At 41.9% G+C, this 19,801-nt stretch overlaps 1 protein-coding gene and 1 long non-coding RNA gene across 2 annotated transcripts; one reads left to right on the top strand and one right to left on the bottom strand.

Moving 5' to 3' along the window:
* The first annotated feature begins 3,472 nt into the window (after positions 1 to 3,472).
* LOC120455936 lies at positions 3,473 to 4,085 on the top strand. The gene is made up of 2 exons (XR_005616782.1): positions 3,473 to 3,829; positions 3,885 to 4,085. It is a non-coding gene; the product is annotated as an uncharacterized LOC120455936 (long non-coding RNA).
* Positions 4,086 to 10,541: 6,456 nt separating this feature from the next.
* Positions 10,542 to 12,844, bottom strand: LOC120458807 (fork head domain transcription factor slp2). Its single transcript, XM_039646603.2, has one exon. It carries the CDS (start codon positions 12,493 to 12,495, stop codon positions 11,137 to 11,139), a length of 1,359 nt encoding a protein of 452 aa, XP_039502537.2. The 5' UTR covers positions 12,496 to 12,844; the 3' UTR covers positions 10,542 to 11,136.
* Positions 12,845 to 19,801: the final 6,957 nt, after the last annotated feature.

Raw genomic sequence — 19,801 nt, 5'->3', positions numbered from 1 at the left:
CGGCAGAAAACAACAGCTAGCCATGTCGTTAGGTTGGAAAACAACACCCTACTCCCTGGGGTATTATGTTTTATAATCCGCCTGATTCATATATATATACCCGTTCCCAACTTGCAACTTTTTCAGGGGAGCGAACTGCGGCCATTGCGAAAAATGCGGTCAGCGAGCTTAATTTTTGTAGGCACAACTATGCAAATTACCTATGGAAATGAGACGACGGCTAAATGCAAAGGTTTATCAAGATCTGGTGACGCGATTTGACAAGATATATTGAGTTCTATGAAAGCAAACAGTTGTTCGAGAACGGAAAGTGATTTATTTTGAATTGAGAAATCCGTAAAGTAAACAGAGTCCCTTTTTGGCCTAATCTACAAGTAAATATTTGCCAGTTGAAAATGAGTTGTTTGAAATAAATAGTTAAGGTAATTAATCAGCTAATAGTAAGCTATTTAACTATTTGATTTTTATTACATCACTGCTTAAAGTGCTTAATATGCTGCTTTCAGCATGTGCCAATCTTAAGCCAGAAAAAATGGTTACACCTAGTTTCTCCTGTGAGTCAATACAATGTTATATGATTTATGATCTTCGAGTAGTACTTGCCCCCTGCCCCAACAGTAGCTTCGAGACCTTATAGAGACCCTTTCCCAAAAACCCAAACAAAAAGACGCCATACTACAATGTTGCATGTGAGGAGCGTGTTTTTGTGTACGCTGGATGCATTTGAAAATTTTCAATTAAAATTGAACGTGATTGAAAATGATGAAAGTGCGAAGTGGCAAAAACCAATTTCTCAGCACAGTGCGCGATAATTGCAAGCAACTACGAGCGGCATCCACCGATTTTGCCCCCGACTGTTGTGGGATGCACTGCCAAATGCTGGTGCCGCATAATGCAAACTTTATTTATGGCAAAGCAGTGGCAGGCCACAAGCTGCCTGTATCTGTATCTCAGTGCACTGCAAGAACTGCAATACAAGATACAAGATACGTTTATCTATGGTAAAGGATTTACTTTAGTTGTAAAGACAAAAACTTGTACATGTTTTGGGAGGAGATTGCTGCATAAGCTCAAAAATGCTACATTTGTTCGCTTCAAACTAAAGTTCAATTCTTTGCAGTGTAAGCTTACTTGTATCTTCATTTGGCCAGAGCACAATTTTCCGCGCAACAAATGAGAGTGTAAATTTGCGTGTAAACACTCGGGTCACCCGCTGACACACGATAGAGGAACTAAGGAGCTGTGGAGCTGTGGAGCTGTGGAGCTGTGGAGCTGTGGAGCTGAGGATCTGGGATCTGGCATCTGGGAGCTGGGTGCAATCCACCGCGAACTGGACAGGTAAACTAGACTGCCGTTTCCACCGTCGGTAGTCCAAGTGGCGATCGAGATCGCGATCGTGAACGCGGGCGCATGCGCATGCTCACACAGCGCATAAATTTATCGAATCGAATATAAATTATATGCAAGCCAATATCAGCCCGAGAGCAGCTCCTTTCCACAGTCGCACAGTCGCACAGTCGTCCACTATTCAGGGGCTTCGAGTTCCCGGCAGTTTTGCCAGTGATAAAAAGGAACCCAGCGTGTCGCCGCGGATGCGTTGATCATTCATTATTTAAGGATTGAAAAGTTAATTAACATTTTTTTGCCCAGCCAAAAGCTTGGCAACTGCTCTCTCCCCTCTTTGCGCAGTTGCGATTTACGAGAAGCGGTTTTAAGCCGCGTTTTCAAGCCAAGTCTCTTTTTCAAAGGTTTTTTAACCGCATTTATTTGTGACTTTTTGCGCGAACAAAATCAAGACCATTGCCTGAACTCGTTGAAAAATAGTGAAAAATTATTATTGATACAGGGAACATCTTAGTTTGTACAATGCTCCAGTTGTCACAAGATTTTCAAGTAACATAATAGTATACAAAATGTATTAAGGCACGTTTTAAGTATCTTATCACTAATAATAAGTATTCCAATTATAGGCTTATGATACATTCAAGACGCTCTTCAGCTCTTCCACTCAGAGTTGAAAAGTTCTCTTCACAGAACTTCTGTCAACTTGTTGTTCCTTGGGAACCTGTTTGAAAAGCCAAGTCAACAGCAGTGTAAGCCAATCAAGTGCCACTCCTTTGGCCTTCGCTTTTCCATGGGAAAATCCACACGAAATGGCAGTGAATAAATCAACGACATGCTACCCAGTTACCAGCTACCAGATACCAGCTCAAATCAAATGTTTAAACGGGCGGCAAACATTTTCCACCCAACTTTCGATCTGTTTCCTTCCTTTACTTGTTTTTTTTTTGCTTTTGCAACCGGGATGGGCAATTAAATTAATGTCTTAATCTGCGTTTACGGCAAACACCCCGAAACTACAGTAAACACCCTGAGCGGGAACGAATAAAGCCCACTTTCATTGGGCGAATATAAGGCCACTTGGCTGCAACAGAAGTCAATAGAGCGTAATATAAATCCGTGTAATACACCAAAGAGCAGGGGATGAATTTTGCAGCAGGACATATGGACAGGGACTTGCATATGCCTACGATTCCCATTCCCATTCCGATTCGGATTTGGATTCGGATTTGGTCCCTTGGGGTTGCCTTTTCGGTTAGATTAAGACCTCAACCCGAAGGCCCGAGGCGTCTGGTTTCCATTTCAATTTGTACTTCTCCCCGGCTTTTTTGTGTGCCCGTAATGTCGTAGCGAATCACAACAGCAACAACAGTCATAAAAAAATATAAAAATAGCATCTCCTTAACAGTTATAAAGCCGAACTAATGCCACAAAACCCTCGCCGTGAATATCCATCTCCCTTACATCCTTACTTGGGGTGCGAAATTCCAAATATATTTTATTTATTTGAATCTCAATGCTGCGCAGCAACTGAAACACAAACACTGGGCCCAAAGTGATTCCTAATTGTGTGAAATCAAAGGAAACTTTAAAGCCAGCGGAAAGAGAAAGGTAGAACAGGTATGAAAGAGTACGAGCTACCGCATCGAATGCAACTCAAGTGGAAAACGCAAAGCCAAAAGGTAGGGCATTCAGTTGAGTTGTTAAGCTCGCAAATTTGGATATTGAACAGTGGGGCAGAGATGCATTTTTTGTCTTTTAATATCTTCTTCGATATAAAATGATATACAAATATGAATTGATCCTGAACCCAACAAGCTGAAGGCATTTGTTCCCGATGTCATAACGTTCTCAGCTAAATACTTATCCTAACTTTACTAATCTATAAATGATTTCGATATCAATTACTTGCGACATGACCCACTTGACTCTGTCGCTTGCATCATCTCGCAAATCCCACTTTTTCACCTCCCGAAGGATCTAAAATAGAAACTGAAAAATAAAAATAATATAAAAAATGCTGATGCGCGTGATTGTGCGGAACTTATGGGCGAAAGGACCCAGGACATACGGAAACAATAATGCATAAATGTAAACATCACGTCGACATGGCAGTCACAGTCATAATCGAAAGCCCAGCAGACCAGTTTTTTCGGAACGGGGAGGAATATGTGTATAAATATAAATATGTATATTCCGGGGGTAACGAAAGCGTAGCTGATTTTGTTGTATTATAAACACAAATAAATAAAGGACGCGACGGCTGTTTGGGCAGGATGTGCGATCGCGAATGAGGCAAACGAGGCAGAAACACGAAATCGTCCTTCGTCCTTCATCCTTCATCCTTCATCCTGCGGCTGCGGCGGCTGGCTGCCAACAATGGCTGCGATGACAGCCCAGCCTAAATGCCGGGCTGGAAAATACATACATATATTCAAAGGGTGCCCGGGATGCACAGGACTCGCAGGATAGCCGCACACACAGACGCGTAATTAGGAATGGCATTCTCCATTTCATTTAACCCGCGCAATTGTGATTTTCAGGGTGCTCCGAGCTCCGAGCATCGGGCATCGGGCATCGGATCCATCAGGCATTGGAAACCACCACCTTTGCACCACCTTTGCACCACCCTGGCCACAGTTGCCATTGTTCACCCATATGTTAAGACGTGCTAAATATGGGAGTGTCCTTGTCATTTATATGTCGCAATGTCGCCCGCTCCAGATTACGCACTCTATGCACGGTAAGAAAATGCTTTGAAAATATTATGTATATGCTTATCTTATATTTTACTAAAAATTAAAGCAATATTTTAAATATATATTATCAAGATTATTAGTAAGAAAACATTTATTTTAACAAAACTTTGAATATGCATCATAACTCCGTGGACAAATTGTGTTTATGTCTAGGAATGTTAACAAAAATACCTATTTCATAAGCTGCATTTATTTCTTTCAGTGCATGCCATCCCGTCGCATGCGTGTCATGAGAATAAATATGGCCATAAATGAAATTAATACATTACGCATTGCATTCCTCCTCCTTTTCGATCCTCCAGCTCCTTTCGCTCGTTCACACATTGTCCTGACTCATGAATATTTAAACGCTATAGCATTTGATTTATGGACTTGCTTTTTTGGGAAACAAACTTCACAACTATCTGGTTGAAGCGCCGCTTGCCAAACAGGCAACACACAAAAACAATGAAACATTTTAGGCGTTGCCCCCGGCGAACTGAAACCATTTTGATTTTGGACATCGGTGGCTCCTTTTATTAAATGGGTACGAAAAAGCAGGGTACCAAAATGAAACGCGCGCGCGAAATGCACACATAAAACATGAGTATCTGGAAAGTTTTTGTGTTGTGCCGCTGCCGTGTTCATTGGCCACAAAGACTCGCAGATTCAGATTAAGATTCGTATTTGGATTCAGCCAGGTATCCAATTGCCACTCGCAGTTAAGCGTTTCGACATGGGCAGTCAACAGCGAAAACAGCAGGAACAGTGGTTTAATCCTTAAATATAAAAAATAAAGGGATAGTAAAAAAACCTGCTAACGATTTGTGGTTTTAATTATATAATTTAAATATATCGAATGGCACTGGTTTACACTATCTACATCGTTTTAAATAACGTAAATCCTTCTAATGTTCTATAGAACATTACTATAGTAATGACATGAAGTTGTCCCTTTTACCTTTAATTAATAGATTTTTGTCAGTCGAAGATTTAAGTGCATATAATAATATAAATATTATTTTAGATTACTAAAGATATTTCCCATTTTGTTGCACTGTTCCACGCCTTGAGGTCTTGTGCTGTTCGACACAAAAGCCCACAAGCAACCAAGTTGAGCGGAACTCGAATTTAGTATCGAATTACGAAAATATTTTGCTAACAACAATTAGTTAACTCGTCTCGTTAATTAACACGTCTGCAGTTTGGAATCTGTGTTGACAGCACAGGCAAAAGTGAGAGATAAATGTGTGTGCATATCTGAAAGATAGAGATATAGTTGATATCGCAGCTTCTGTATCTGTAGCTGAGTTCTCGCGCACACGAAATTCGTTTTGCGCGGCCAACAAACAGTTGAATGTCTTGAAACTATTTAATTAAATCAATAGGGTCAAGTGGTAAATATTTTGACCCGCGTCTGATTAGTGAAGAAAGCCACCGGGGGCAGACAAAAGATCGGAAGACCAGAACCCCAGAGACCCGCATCCCATACCATCGCATCCCATACGATCTGATCTTGGATCTGATGATCGGATGAGATCGGATCTGGAGCTCCAGCCGAGAGATCTCGGGGCCACAATGATGATAGTCTTCTTGCAGGCAAAACTTCTGCTGTCGTCAGCCGTGCCACAAATTCATTCGCTTAATTGAATGAATGGCGTTTTAAACGGGAAATTAAGCGCATGACTTGGGATGACTCGACTTTGCCGGATAGCAGTATTAGTGCACATATTCTCCAGGAGTTCGCTCCCGGCTACGGATTGGGGTACGGGTTCGGGTTCGGGTTTGGGTTCAATTGTCAATTAAACGGAAGCAGCGTTTTCTCAAATTTTTTTCTCAACTTTGACTCGGCGTTTTCTTGGGAAGCTCTCGATGCGTTTCGCTTTTATTATTTTTTTTATTTCGATCCCGCTGATGTGAGCCACTTGTGTGGCACATTTGCCCAACAGCTAACAAGGTACTTGACAAGGTCGACTGTGGCGCGGAATGGGAACTGGAGTAGGGGAGGGGGTAGGGGAGGGATCGCCCAAAAAAGGACAGGGAGTCACCCCCAACGAAAGGGCAGAGTTCAGCTGCCGTGACCAAAACAGGAACTAGGATATAAGCATTAAAGGGTTCAAATAAGACTATGAAATACCCATTAGTATTTGATGTGTAGCATAAAAGTGTTTATAATGCTTTAATTGGTTAGTAAGTTCTGCATTTCATTTAACTAGTCAGTGCTTTTATTTTACAAATTTATTTATCTTAAAATAATAGTTGAAATATATGGTTAAGCATCTCCCAAAGAAGTTTAGATGTTTAGGTTCAAACTAGTTTATTTTTTCAGCTGCAAAAGGTCCTAAAAGTTATGTTGGTTTTTCTGAGTAAGCCAAGGTTCCCACAGTGCGCGCATACCCCAATATCAACCCAAATGAGCACCGAAAACAAAGTCAACAAGGCAACGCCGTTCGACCTGGATGTGAAAAGCAAATGGCAGTTGGCTGGGACGACGTTGTGCCACTGAATTTGCGGCTGCGACTGTGGCAGACACTTAACTTCAATTGAAATCAGTCAATTGGAATCAATGAGTCCATTTCGTCTGTTTCCCAACACCGTAAAATGCACGTAGCCAGCGTATTGAAACAAACGTTTTTGTTTCACACACACGCACAAAGGCGGAAGATATTTGGATTTGGCAGAAGGAATCGAAATCGGAATGGGAAACCAGAGTCGAGTTAATGCGCCTTTTTAAGTGCTCAAGTGTTTTGGCTGGCGAAATGCACCGAAAGCTTTCCCAGGAAATTACGAACTCGGAAAAAGGATATGGGTTTCAGGATATACTTGGGCAGCTGCAAGTGCCTCTCGTTACCCAAAAGTCACTTCCTTGCACAACCGCAATTGTTTTGCCTATGAAAATATTATCCTTACTTGTTTTTGTGTTCTGCTCGTATTACCCAAGGACTTATTGGCCAACTTCTGCCCAGCTGCCCAGATTAACGCAAAGACCATTGAGAATGCGAGGTGTAGGCTTTCAGATACCTTGACCTTTTCTGCTGCAGATGTCCTAGATAAATGTTGGAAAACATTGAGCAACTGGCTCAGAAACTGCTTACAATTTTTTTTTGGCATAATCCTCGAGGAGTGAGTTATCCTGCAAATGGAAGAGGCTATTCAGTCGGTGATATTTTGCGGGTAAAATTGCTGCGGTTGCAAAAAGCAGATTATCAAGCGATCCAATTGTTGTCTAATACGTCTGCCCTTCAATAGAAAAGTAGATCATAAGATCTTCAAGTGTTGGGTTAAATTCCTGCAATGAATAGAGGGCATTACATGTTACTACTTCTGGGTTAATAGCGCTGAAGTGCCAATCTTGGTACAATGAAGTTCTAGGGGTAACATACAATAGGGGTAACTAAACAATAGCAACTTTGAAAAATATTACTATTCTATATATTGAAAAAGAAATTATTATGTCACATTATAACCCGCATATGCTTGCTTAAAAACTATTTTTATATTTAATCCAACAAACTGTGTTTGAATTTGTGGAATATCATCGTACCTTTCACGACCTGTAATTAATATATTGAAGTATATTTCACCCACCTCAAAACTTAAATGCACAAAATGGAGGAGTATTAATGCCAATCCAATTTCCATACTGAGCTTAAACATCAAGTCACGCCCTCAAAGCGACCACACCCCCAAAAAAAAAAGTTCAACTCAACATCATGAGCATGGAAAAAATGTACAACAATGTACAGAAAAAAAATACAAAATGCAGAAAATGCCAAGATAAAACCACATAAAAAGCGGCAGCCGCCAAAGTCATGAATTACAATGCTTAAAATCGCTCATTAGGAACTAAAATTTGTAAACTTAAGGCGATAAAGATCTGCTCGAAAGCAGCGACAGTCAGACATGGCTAACGCGAACAATGGCGTTGGTAAAAATGGAGGCAGGCGAAGAAAGAGCGTGTGGAAATAATTTGGTTACAATTAAATAACAAAAGAATTTGTTTGGCAACTCTTGTGCGCTTTTTGGCCAACAACGTATGCCCCATTATGGCCAACACACATGGCGGCATTACAAAGTACTGTACTCCCCCCCTATATAAAGCCATTTCCAATGCCCATTGTCCAATTGTTAGGGCTCAGCTTCAGCTGTCCCGCTCCAGATTAAGCTGCGACTATAATTAAGAGCGGAACGGGTCAGTCAGCAAAGGAGTGGAAATCGCGGGGGGGAATGGGCAACTGTTTACCATAACAATGAGCTGGCTGCAGGGAAAACACCTTTACCTACACTGCGAAAAATTCCTGACAAGCATGGCTACAAAACCAAAACTATATGTTTCAAAAAGTTATATAAAAAAAAAGTTTTTTTTGGCTCTTTTAAATGTAGTAGTAGTACTATTTTTGAGGTATTTTCAATTGAAAATTGTTTACTGTGCATTTGCAGTGGAGAAAAACTGCCTGGGTCAGGTGTTAATGCCTGTGTTTATGGCCCAGGTGAATGGGAGCCGACTCCAATATATGAGGTGTGCAATTATCGTCATTAGGTCCCCCAGTTCTCGCCTCCTTTGATCCAGCATTGTTCCACGGACGTTTGCCGCTTTAGTTGCGGCTTGTTGTGTATCGATGTTGCATGCTATAATTTTGAAAATAATAAAATGATTTCTTCATGCCAGTCACAGTTGCGCGCTGCACACACACACATCATAATCATCACAATCATCACCCCAACTCCACAGCGCCTTCGTCATTATGCTGATGATCATCGGTCTCGCCTCATCCAATTATTACAGTTTAGCCATGCCACAAGTCAAACAAAAGATCCCAGGCCTGTCAGGGTCCGTCAGATGTTCTCCTCCTCTCCTTCCACAACTTGCTTTTTAAAGGTTACCAAAAAATGTTTGGGGTTGAGTGGGTAGCTCGCGGTGGTTGCCCGAGGACCCGAGGATCCGAGGTGTTAATGAGTGGGTTGCCAACGAACTTCAAAGAGGAGGTTCACAATAGGGAATTGCCCGACCTTTTATTCAATAAGGGATTGGAATAAATGCATGGCAGACATTCAAAACATAACTGCAAGTATGCTTAAAAGTAAGTTCGCTAGAACATAGAAACTCTGAGTGGATTCATTGCAACACTGCCACTCGTCTAATGGGCTAATCAAGAGTATTACGAAACCCACAACAAACTGGCGCCACATTCAATCTAAATCAGAGTTAGCGCGACTCTCGGCGCACTTTGCGACATAAAGTTTCTTGAACTTAGGCCTCAGACACACTCAAACCGGCGTTAATTGAGTCAACTGCCTGTGTGACATCATGTGTACTATATGTGAGCGAGAATCGACTGAATATATGTACTATATATGTATGGGGGATAATTCGCTCAAGATGTTTATACAGACAATAATCCGTCGCGCAAGGCGAATAAATTGAAAGAAATGAAATGAAATTCTAGAGGCCTCCTTCTGCGAAAGAGAGATTTACGTGGAAAAGAGACAAACAAATAAATTTACTTTGATTGAATAATGGTCGCATAATTGGCAACTTGAATGGAATTGAGTAGCAGGCAAAACGCAATTGAAAACTGTAACAACAAATGCAGTTCGCAGGAATACGACGAGTACGAGTATATTAACTAAGTAAATTGGATAATCTCATTCGCATTCGCATTCCCATTCTCAACATTCCCAACCACTGATGCCTAAGATTTTCGCCTCAATTGAAATGTGCAACTGAGAAATGTCAGCCGCCAATTGTCGTCTAGATGGATGCGAATATCACGCATACGCCCCGTAATTTGCAGTTGCAGTTGCACAATCACAGTTTGTTAACCCCCCCAAGCTAAACGATGAATCACCACCTGGCTCATGGGAGTGAGCAAGTGAATCGCGGCTCCAAAGATCGAATGGCAGTCAAGGTGCGCCAGACGGCGACTAAGAAAAATGAGTGGTTATTAACAGTCAGCCGAAGAACGTGCTTTTAATTTCAGCTAATAAATATGAGTTGGCTAGAAGACTGGAACGGCGCCATAACCTTAATATATAAAAGAATATGTTTATTTCCCTATCAAATGCCTTTCAATTATACTACATATTTTTAAAGAGAATTCATATTGAAATGAAGTAGAAATTCCAACAGTAAAGGCATTTAGTCTTCTAATAATTTGCTGACGTCTGTGAGGCTGCCGCCGAAATTTAATGTGATTAGATGCTACTTTTACAACGGCCCCATAGAGATACTTATACATATACCATAAATTTATGATTGTGCCTGTGGGTTATTAAGGACTTCCTGTTGTCGGATTGCCGACAAGTTTGTCGCGACAACAGATTCATTTAGCGTTGGCTGCAGTTCAATTTAACACCCGCCGACACAAACACAATGTCCATTCGCCCCCCCGCAGTTCTCATTAGTTTGTGCCTTTTTGTTTTTGAGTTTTTATTTCAATATAATTTTAATTGGTTTCTTTTTCAATCGCTTCGTTGGGTGTCTAAATATACAATAATATATAAATTAAATGGTGCTTAGTTCTTTGCTGCAGCGCTTAAGTATCGTTAATCATATTACATATATCGCGGATATGTGACAACAAGTTACCAACTCTGAAACACTCGCTGGGAAAAGCCTTTGCAGCGGTATTTAAAATCAGGTTTTTAAGGGGATTCTTATAACATTCTCAAGCTGCTATAGGATTGATATTGTCTGGGATTTAATAACGTAACAAATACATTTATTGATACTAAAATTAGTGGTTTTATTTTGAGCTGAATTCTCATTTAGACAAAATATTTAATTTTGATTTAGACCTTTTATCTTAGAATTCCAATAAAAATATGTTTTTATAACGATTGATCTCCTCTGCAAAGGCTTCCATGAAATCCGGTCAACCGAATTTGGTTTTAGTTTAGGTTCTTTCTTTAGTTTTCGTATATTTCCCCCAGTTCTCAACTATTTACAAGCGTCTAGCGCCTCAGTCGCGGCTATATCTATGTACAGTGAATACTTATGAGCTACAGATGCTGCTCCTCAAGCCAAAGAATCGCTGGATTCTTCTGTCCAGAATCTTCAGCTGTTGCGGGACACCACAGTGACGGGCTTGATGAGGGGCTGTGGCGAGGGACCCGGCGAATCCCCGCCAGGCGAATGGGGCGCCTGACCCACCGCCAGGTGTGGGTGGTGATGGCTGGGCGGTGGTTGGGATGCCGCCGTTGCTGCCGCCACCGAGAGTTGCCTTTGATGTGCCGCCAATGCGGCGGCTGCCGCATGTTGATGCAACAGCTGTTGGTACTGCAATCGCTGGTAGAGCTCACTGCTCGTGGGCGGTGCAACGAAGGGCGGAGGCGGGGGTCCCGGCGGTCCTTGGGGGCCACCCGGTGGTCCGGGTAATCCCGGCAAGCCCGGTGGCAAGCCCGGATGTCCAGGTCCACTCTTCGGGGCAAAGGGATTGTAACGCTGATACATGCTGGCCAGCAAGCTGGGCGCCGTCGGCGGATAGGTGAGGAATTGGCCAAACTGGGGATAGGCAGCCAGTCCTGGGAACATGGGTCCTATCAGGGATCTCTTGAAAGCCGCCAGGCGGGAGCGCGAGGCGGCTGTGGTTCTCCTTCTCAGCTTGCCCGTCGATCCGCCAATGAATACATCCTCCGCCGAGGGATCCAGCATCCAGTAGTTGCCCTTGCCGGGATCATCATAGTGCCGGGGCACCTTCACGAAGCACTTGTTCAGGCTCAAGTTGTGGCGAATGGAGTTCTGCCAGCCCTGCTTGTTGTCCCGGTAGTACGGATGATTGGTCATGATGTACTCGTAGATGCCATTCAGTGTTAGACGCTTCTCGGAACTCTGACGAATGGCCATCATGATCAGGGCATTATAGCTGTACGGTGGCTTTTCGTTGCCCTTCTTATCCTTCACCGGTTTGCCATCGTTGGATTTATTTTCCGCATCGCCATCGGTTGTCTCGCCATCACATTCAATATCCTCTTCCACAAACTCCTCGTCGACTTCATCCGGATCGCTTTCGTTGGCATTCGCAACGGGTGCCGGCGACATGGAGGTCACATCGAGATCCGATTCGGGATCGCTTTCCGCCTCATGATCCTCCGATGATCCCCAGTTCGTCGGATTCAGATTGTTGTTATTATGGTTGGGCGGAAATTTTGCCGGTGACTTCTTCTCCACATCCTCGTCCTCATCATCGTCGTGATGCTCCACCGTCTCGGGTAGAATGGCATTAATGGAAAAGCTGGACTTCAAGTGCGGTGTCCTGGCCATTTTCATTAGATTGGTAAGATTCAGGCCGACGGGATGAGAACTTTGGAGCGCGGAATGGTGGGTGGTGGGCGGCAGTGGGTGGTGGTGGTGCTGAAAGTGGTGACTGTGGGCGCTGATCTCGCTGGACGGCAGACCTTCCTCGATCTTCACCATGATGTTTGGATCAGCTGGTTTAGTAACTCCACATGGCCTTGGAATTTGGTGTGTAATTTTAATTTGTGTTGATTTTACTTTGATTTAGCAGTGTGCAATCAAGGATCATAAAGTTCTATATCTGTTTGGCAAGAATTTAGAACAGGCGGAACCTTAAATTCATGTTATTTGTTACGGCTTTGTTTGAGTAACTTCAAATTGATTTTGATTTGACCGTTTCCAATTCACAAGCTATTCAAATTGGCCAATTCGTTCAGTTCTCTCGCTTGACGTTCAGTTTTACCGACGCTCGACGAATGCAATACACAGCCCACAAAAATACACGATTTCACGTCCGTTGCTCTGGGGCTTTCAGTGTAGACTAAAAACGAGAAAACGAGAAAACGAGAATTCCCAATAATTCCCAATCGCAGTCGCTTCGTTCCGGTTTTCTTTCTTCTTTTTTTCCAGCTGGCTCTTCTGAGGTGTGTTGTCGGGGGTGGTTCTCAAGCCGACCAATCAGCGCTGTGGAACGAATGAAAAGTCTTCTCCCTCTCACTCGTCGCCGTTGCGTGCTCTCTTTCCCGCTCAGATTTATTTTCCCATTCGTTTTACTAATTGCCGTTGACATGAAACACGAAAAACGCCGACGCCACAAACACAAGCATAGAAATATACACATGTATAGGCCATAGATATAGAGCTATGTGGTCCACCCCATTCCTCATAGAGTGGGTCACCCTTTTCCGGATTGTGGGTTGCATTTTGATACGCTAGGTCTTTCGTATACTTATTATTATGTTTTTTTTTTTTTGTTTCCTTGCTCTTTTGAATCCGGCAGCTGTTAATGTGTTTCTTGTTTTTACACACAGTTGTTGCCATTATTAATTGTGTCCCCCGTAACGTCGTTGTCGTTTTTGTTGTTGTTGTTATCGTTTCAGTTGCCATTTGCCCCCGTTAATTTTTCGGCGAGTTTGCAAACTTATGGATAGCGAAAGGGGGTTGCGATTCCGTTAGATATGGACAGAGATTTGTGGGTTCAGATTTTGGATTTATTTTCCCCGTGTAGCAACATTAAGATCATTTGTTACAACAGTCAAATTTAGTTGAAGGGAGTTTTATGATCTGTTCAGTAAAAGGTATTACTTTTCTTGCAGCTGCCCGCTATTAAGACTACTTAAAAAGGGTTTTTTTTTATCTAGCAGCATGATAGTGATACAGAAGGTCTATATACATACATACTTTAATTCGGTTTATACAATTAAAAAGAACCAAGTCAGATTAAAGATCTAACAGATACTTTCCAAATATCCTTGAATATTTTTTGTTAAATATTTATTCCAATTAAGTATAGTCTGGCACAGTTTTGAAAACTTTCGACCCAATAAAATGTTACTCCACAGCCAAGCAAATCACAAACAATCTGACAATTAAATGTAATTTGCTGCAATCAATTTCCACGAAGGAATTTTCCAGAAGGCCTGCAAAAGTGGCATAGCAGCTGCTGGCATTCGCATGAGCCACGAAACACATGCCACAAACTACACATGTACTATATACCTATATAGTGACCCCTCCCTAACCGAAGGGAACCGAACTCAAAATCGAAATCATTGCTGTAATCATAATAATTGTTTTCACAAATTGGGGGCGTGCACTCGTCGGTCGTGCGATTGGATCCCAAAACACACACACACACACACACGACTATATCTCTTTATAAAGTGGAGAGGAAAACATGTTTTACCTGTGCGAAAACCATAAAAAAGAAGCCGAAGACCACGACGACGCCATGTTTGTATCGGTATCTCGCTTTGGGTGCACTCGTATCTGTATCTTTGTAACTGCGTGTGTGTGTGGTCTCCACACGAGCTTGCGGTTGTGTGCGAGTGTGGCCACAACTTATTGGATAGCCGAGTGGAGACATGCGCTCTCTCAGTTGGAGAATGGGGCATCCCCCCTCGCTCGATTCCCCATCCAATACAAAATGGCGCCCAGCAGTCTTTCAATTGATTTTTCGTAGCCCCATTGTTTTCTCAGTATTTCAATTAAAGTATTTATCATTGTATTTTCTGCGTTGGGTAATTGTTTTGGCTGCTTTGCATACCATATTGACAGCGTTTCGAATCTAAATGGATGGGCAACTTAATAATAGGGGATACCACAGCATGGTAATTATGTGTTCTCTGTTTGAAATTGTACGTTTGTTATAAATACATAATAGAGATATTAGGAAAAAAAGGAAGACACTTTCTAATATTATATTAATGATGTTATTATATTATGTTTGAACGATATGAGGGTGGTGTTCAGTATTAATTATTTAATATCCAGGCACTTTTTACTTTGTTATGGAAATGAATTGAATATTTGTACACAAATTCTATGCAACCCCCACAAAATAATAAGGAGCATTATAATAAAAAGGAGAGTGTATCAATATTAAAAGTCTAGACATTGGTTTAGACACCAACAATCAATCATCCCACTGCATTTGATCAAACAAATAAATAAAAAATGTTTATTTCTCGGCGATTTATCTTTCCGAAATGCCGTCTAAGAACCCAGAAGCTAAATAGCAGCCAAATCCTTTTCGAAAATATTCAAAATATCAACAAATTCAAAACAAACAAAAGACTTAGAACTTCTACCGACAATCGGTAGTCCGGAAACTACAGAGTGTAATTACCCCGGACAAACAAAAACCCATGAAAAACGACCCACGAAAAAAAAAAACCAACTTGTCATTGATCAAAACGCCGAAAAGGAGACAAATTCATATGGTAGCGCATCAAGAGGGGATTTATATTTCAGGATTTTTGGGATCGGATCTATGTATACACACCCATTTACGATTTTTTGGGGGGCGAGAGTACTTTACTAATCAGCCAGCTTTATAGCAGGCATTTAGTTTTGTTCCAGCACGAAGTTTTTGATATTTTGGGCCGAAATAAATCCGCGACGCTTAACCCTTTAGGAAAATTCGACGATGACCAACCCGTTCTTGGCCGTAAAGTTGCCACGCCCCGTGGCGAAACGCCTACGCGCAAGTCCTTCCGGGTATATGCATACAACTATATATGCCTTATTTTGATCGACTCAATGGCAGTTTAACCGCAGGATTAGCTTGTTTGTCCAACGGATCAGCGCGGTCCATGCAAACAAGGCTCCGAGATTCATGGACTGTGGCTACCTGCGAGATTGGTGTTTCTGAAGGGGTTAAGGATGGGATAGCGGACAGCCCGTCGCTTCCGCTGTTTATATGGTCTGTTTACATGGTCGCAGTCGGCAATGGGAATCCTACAATGTCCTACCTACGCCCAAACACCCAAGCCAGCTACCGTTTCGAAAGAGTTAAGCAAGGATTAGATCGATCCTGGCTCGGAACGAGGACTTAGCTTAGCGCGTATTAATCTCATTTCGTGGACCTCAAGCTGTGTCCTCCTCGATATCCTGCGAGATGTCCTTGCTCGTACCCTAATCGCCGTCGCTTAGCCATGCAAATATTTTCAATTTTGGCCCTTGGCTCGATTAAGGCGAAAGGGTTAAACCGGCATGGTGACATCTGATTTCGTTTGAAGCTTCTTCGACAGTTGACAAAATAGGCTGCACTGCTAGAAATAACTGACTAATAGCATTTTTAGAATAATAAATATTGCTTGAATAAAAGCATATCTTTCATTGTAGTGTGCACTACTTTCATTGAGTTTGTATCCAAAACATGTTACACATTTTATAACGTAGTTCACAGCGTTTAAAAGAGTTTTCCTCTCGCTTTTCGCTCGGATGCGTTTTGAAGGGGATTTTCACCGACGGGGAAAAGGGCGCGAACAAATTGGCCAAATTTTGTTGAAATCACGTTTACGGGTCTTTGGACAGTTCCGGGATTCGGACACACTTGTTACTTTTGTTGCTATTGCTGTTGCTGTTGCTGTTATCGTGTGCCTCGTTTTGCAAATAAACAGCCAAATGAGTGTCCTAGAGGTTGCCTTGAGTACGGCGAAGGGTGAAAATTGGGCAGGGGGTGTCCTTTTTTTTGGGGGTTGCTCCATGGACCGTGGACACACTGGTCCACGCTGCCAGAGAGCATATGGTTTGCCCAAACATCGGGGTGATGAGCCGGAAACCAGGATTTACGAAAAGGAAACTTTCAGCCTCGATGGCTGATAAGTGCGCTAGAGCAGGAAAAATGATTTAAAGGAATATCTGATGAAGTTTATCTCTGTGAGATCATCTAAGGCTGGAGTCTGACCATATGGCAAAGTACAGGATGAACGGAACGTGTTTGAAACAAAGTTTTAAAATTAAGATAAAAAAGAATTTGTTTAAAATATTAATAAGTATGTATATGAATTTCCTGCATTTCAAAAACTATTCCAAGTTAGAACTATTTTTATTAAAATCTGCAATGTAGCGCACCAAGTCGATCGACATGACCGCAAAAAAGTGTAAAAAAAAGCCCAAATCTCACCCCTTCCCAGTGGCTAACACTTGATAATTGTTGACAATGTGTTATAAACTGATTTACACGCATTTAACGAAAAAAGAGAAGCACTGCCAAAACTCACGCAGAGCCAACAACAACAGCAACAGCAACACCAGCAACAAACAACATTAACAACCCACAAATGCTGACTAAATTGAGGCAGCGGCAACGCGACACTCGTCAGCGTCATCGTTAAGGGCAACCAAGCCACTAGCAGCAGTGCACTGAGAAAAATATTACAAATGAAGCAGAAAACAACTTTCTGTTTAATACTCAAAATTTCAAACCACCTGTGCTCAAAAAAGGAAAATGAAATTTTTTGCCGTTTTTCGCAAATTATGATGATGGTACCCCTTATCAAAAAATCAAAATTCGTACAAATTTTTTTTTTTTAAGTCGAAAAAATGTGGATAGACATAGTTAGCTATGTTTATTAGCAGCACAAAACCGTCTTTATTTTAGCTGTGCGGACATTTTTGGCCAAGTTATGACGAAAACGCCGATTGAAAATATCCGATTTTTTACAACATTTTTTTTTTTCGAGTTTTTGATACAAAATAATTTGTTTTATTTTCGATAGCAGTAAAAATAGTTGTCCAAAAGTTGAATGCCGTACCTCGTGGAATTCGCAACAGAATTTCCTATCCACCCGTGCTCAAAAAAGAAATATGTAATTTTTGGCCATTTTTCGCAAATTTTGATAAGTACTCAAGTTGAGTATTTTCTCTCAGTGTAGCAACACGAAGAGCAACAGCAGCCACCGCTTAGATGTCATCGTTAGCGCTGGTGGAAAGGTCAGTGGGAGGGGGTGGTGTGGCCGTGGGCGGTATGTGCGGGGGAGGGGGTAAATGTCGCGTGTGCCACGCGAGGGTGGCACACTCACTCACACACACACTCACACTTACATATACGATCCATATCGAGGGGAGCGGAACCCCGAGCATTTGTGGCATGGTGTTATATGGCGTGCTGCGATGTGGTGCCCTGTGATGTGTGTTAATGAACTGCGTAACAATTAACGGCAGCAACAACAAGCGTCAACAAGCAACCGCAGATCAAATAAATATAACTATTTTGTGCCACCGAAGCTTGGATCACTCTTCATAATAATCCATAATTCAGTAAAAATGTATCCTATTTTAAAGGCGTGCTTTGTGCCATTTTGTACTCATTAATTTAGAACAATTTATTAAAATGTTTTATAAATAGAGTTTCAGTGAATGAAAGTTAGCAAATCAATAAACTTATTCTTTCTTTTCTTTTTTGTTGTGAATATAATACCTTTTTGAAATACACTTTCGGCTATTCAATATACCCCCATGCAAGGGTATAGAAAGTCAGCGGTCACGCATAAGACTCTAACATAATAGTCGAAAACTTGCGGGTACTTTTGCGGATTTATTGCCACACATGATCGGTCAGAAGTGCTTAGAAGTGTGTTTGATGGCCTGATTATGCTGGTGCTTCCTCAGCTTCCTTCAAAACATCGGTCAGTTCAGAATAGTTCATTCGATCGGGGCGACTTCTGAGGAACTAGAGCTCTCCAAATACCCCTCCTCTCACCGATCTAAATCAATTTAATTGAGGTCCGAGTGGTGGCCCTTGGCCTGGCTTAATTTGTTGATTGTCTGCCGAGTTGTGTTGTGCTCAAACCATTAACAGTGTGTATCAGTGTGAAATCTGAGGCACAGTGAGCGGGGATTCCATCAGCCAGATCTTTGGTGAAGTCGTGGTTAGGAAGCAATTAGCTGGCCTCCATGGAGATGGGCTAGAAATCAAAGTCAGCAGGATTTTAAACAAGAGATCACAAGTCGCCAGCTTGAAATTTGCAGCCAGGATTATGAGTTAATTTATTCCAAAGAAACTCCTGAAGAAGTCTGATTTCTTTCTTATAAATTGAGATCTGCAACTAATCGTGTCAGTTCCAGGAAATCCAAATCAGTTGTGTATTAACATGTTAACTTGTATACTTCCAGAGATCTAAGCTAGCACTGGTCCGGATATGGGGTCACTTCCTCCAATGCTTCTACATCTGCACTTGCAATTTAGAGGGCAATTCCACTTTTTTAACTGCGGCATTGAAAAGTTCATATGCCAACTGATCATGCAAGCTGTCTCTTCCCCAGATATCTCTGCATCTTTGGCACAGATGGACCCAACATCCAGATCAAGAAGAACATGAGCAGCTAACTTAACCCCAATCCCAACACGGAATGAACTCACTTCCGTTCGATGCGAGTGGGGGATTTCTTTACATCAAGTAGTGTTAACTGGACGGGTCGAGTGTTCAAGTGCAACTCGTAATTACTCATTCATAATTTCTGCTTAATTGCGAGTGTATGCCCCATTCCCAATTGCTGGAACTACGCATCGTACTAGGTTCATTCATACATTTATTTGTTTATTGGTTCTTTAGAAGAAGGGGGTCAGAGAACTGATGGCGCAAATTAACTTAATTGAAATTCGGGTCAACAGAGAGGCCAAGATAATGAAAGAAACTAATTAAGGAGCCACATCAAACTGCCCACATGTGTGTTCGTTACTTTGCGCATTTGTCGCTCAAATATTTTCAAATATTTTTCCCATTCGCTGTATTTGTATTGCCATTATTTGATTATTGGGCGCACTCGCGGCCCATGGGTTAACAATTATTGTATTAATAAATATTTGAATGCCCTGCCCTCATCTGAACCCATCAGCCTTTTATACGGCGTAGTGGCAACGTACTGGCCAGCCACATCAGTTTCAATTAAAAACACATTTTGTGGTCACTGTGTGGTCGCCAGTTCGGTTCTCCATGGGTTGGGCTCGACTTAAGCTCGATTCTGGGTTCTACATGGT

This window comes from Drosophila santomea, chromosome 2L (genome assembly GCF_016746245.2).
Source record: "Drosophila santomea strain STO CAGO 1482 chromosome 2L, Prin_Dsan_1.1, whole genome shotgun sequence".
NCBI lineage: Eukaryota > Metazoa > Arthropoda > Insecta > Diptera > Drosophilidae > Drosophila > Drosophila santomea.
Note: the sequence above shows the minus strand (reverse complement) of the source record. Positions and strands in the feature narration are given on the sequence as shown.

Coding starts and splice junctions, on each gene's coding strand:
- LOC120458807 (XM_039646603.2), bottom strand. CDS start 12,495: ATGGTGAAGATCGAGGAAGGTCTGCCGTCCAGCGAGATCAGCGCCCAC.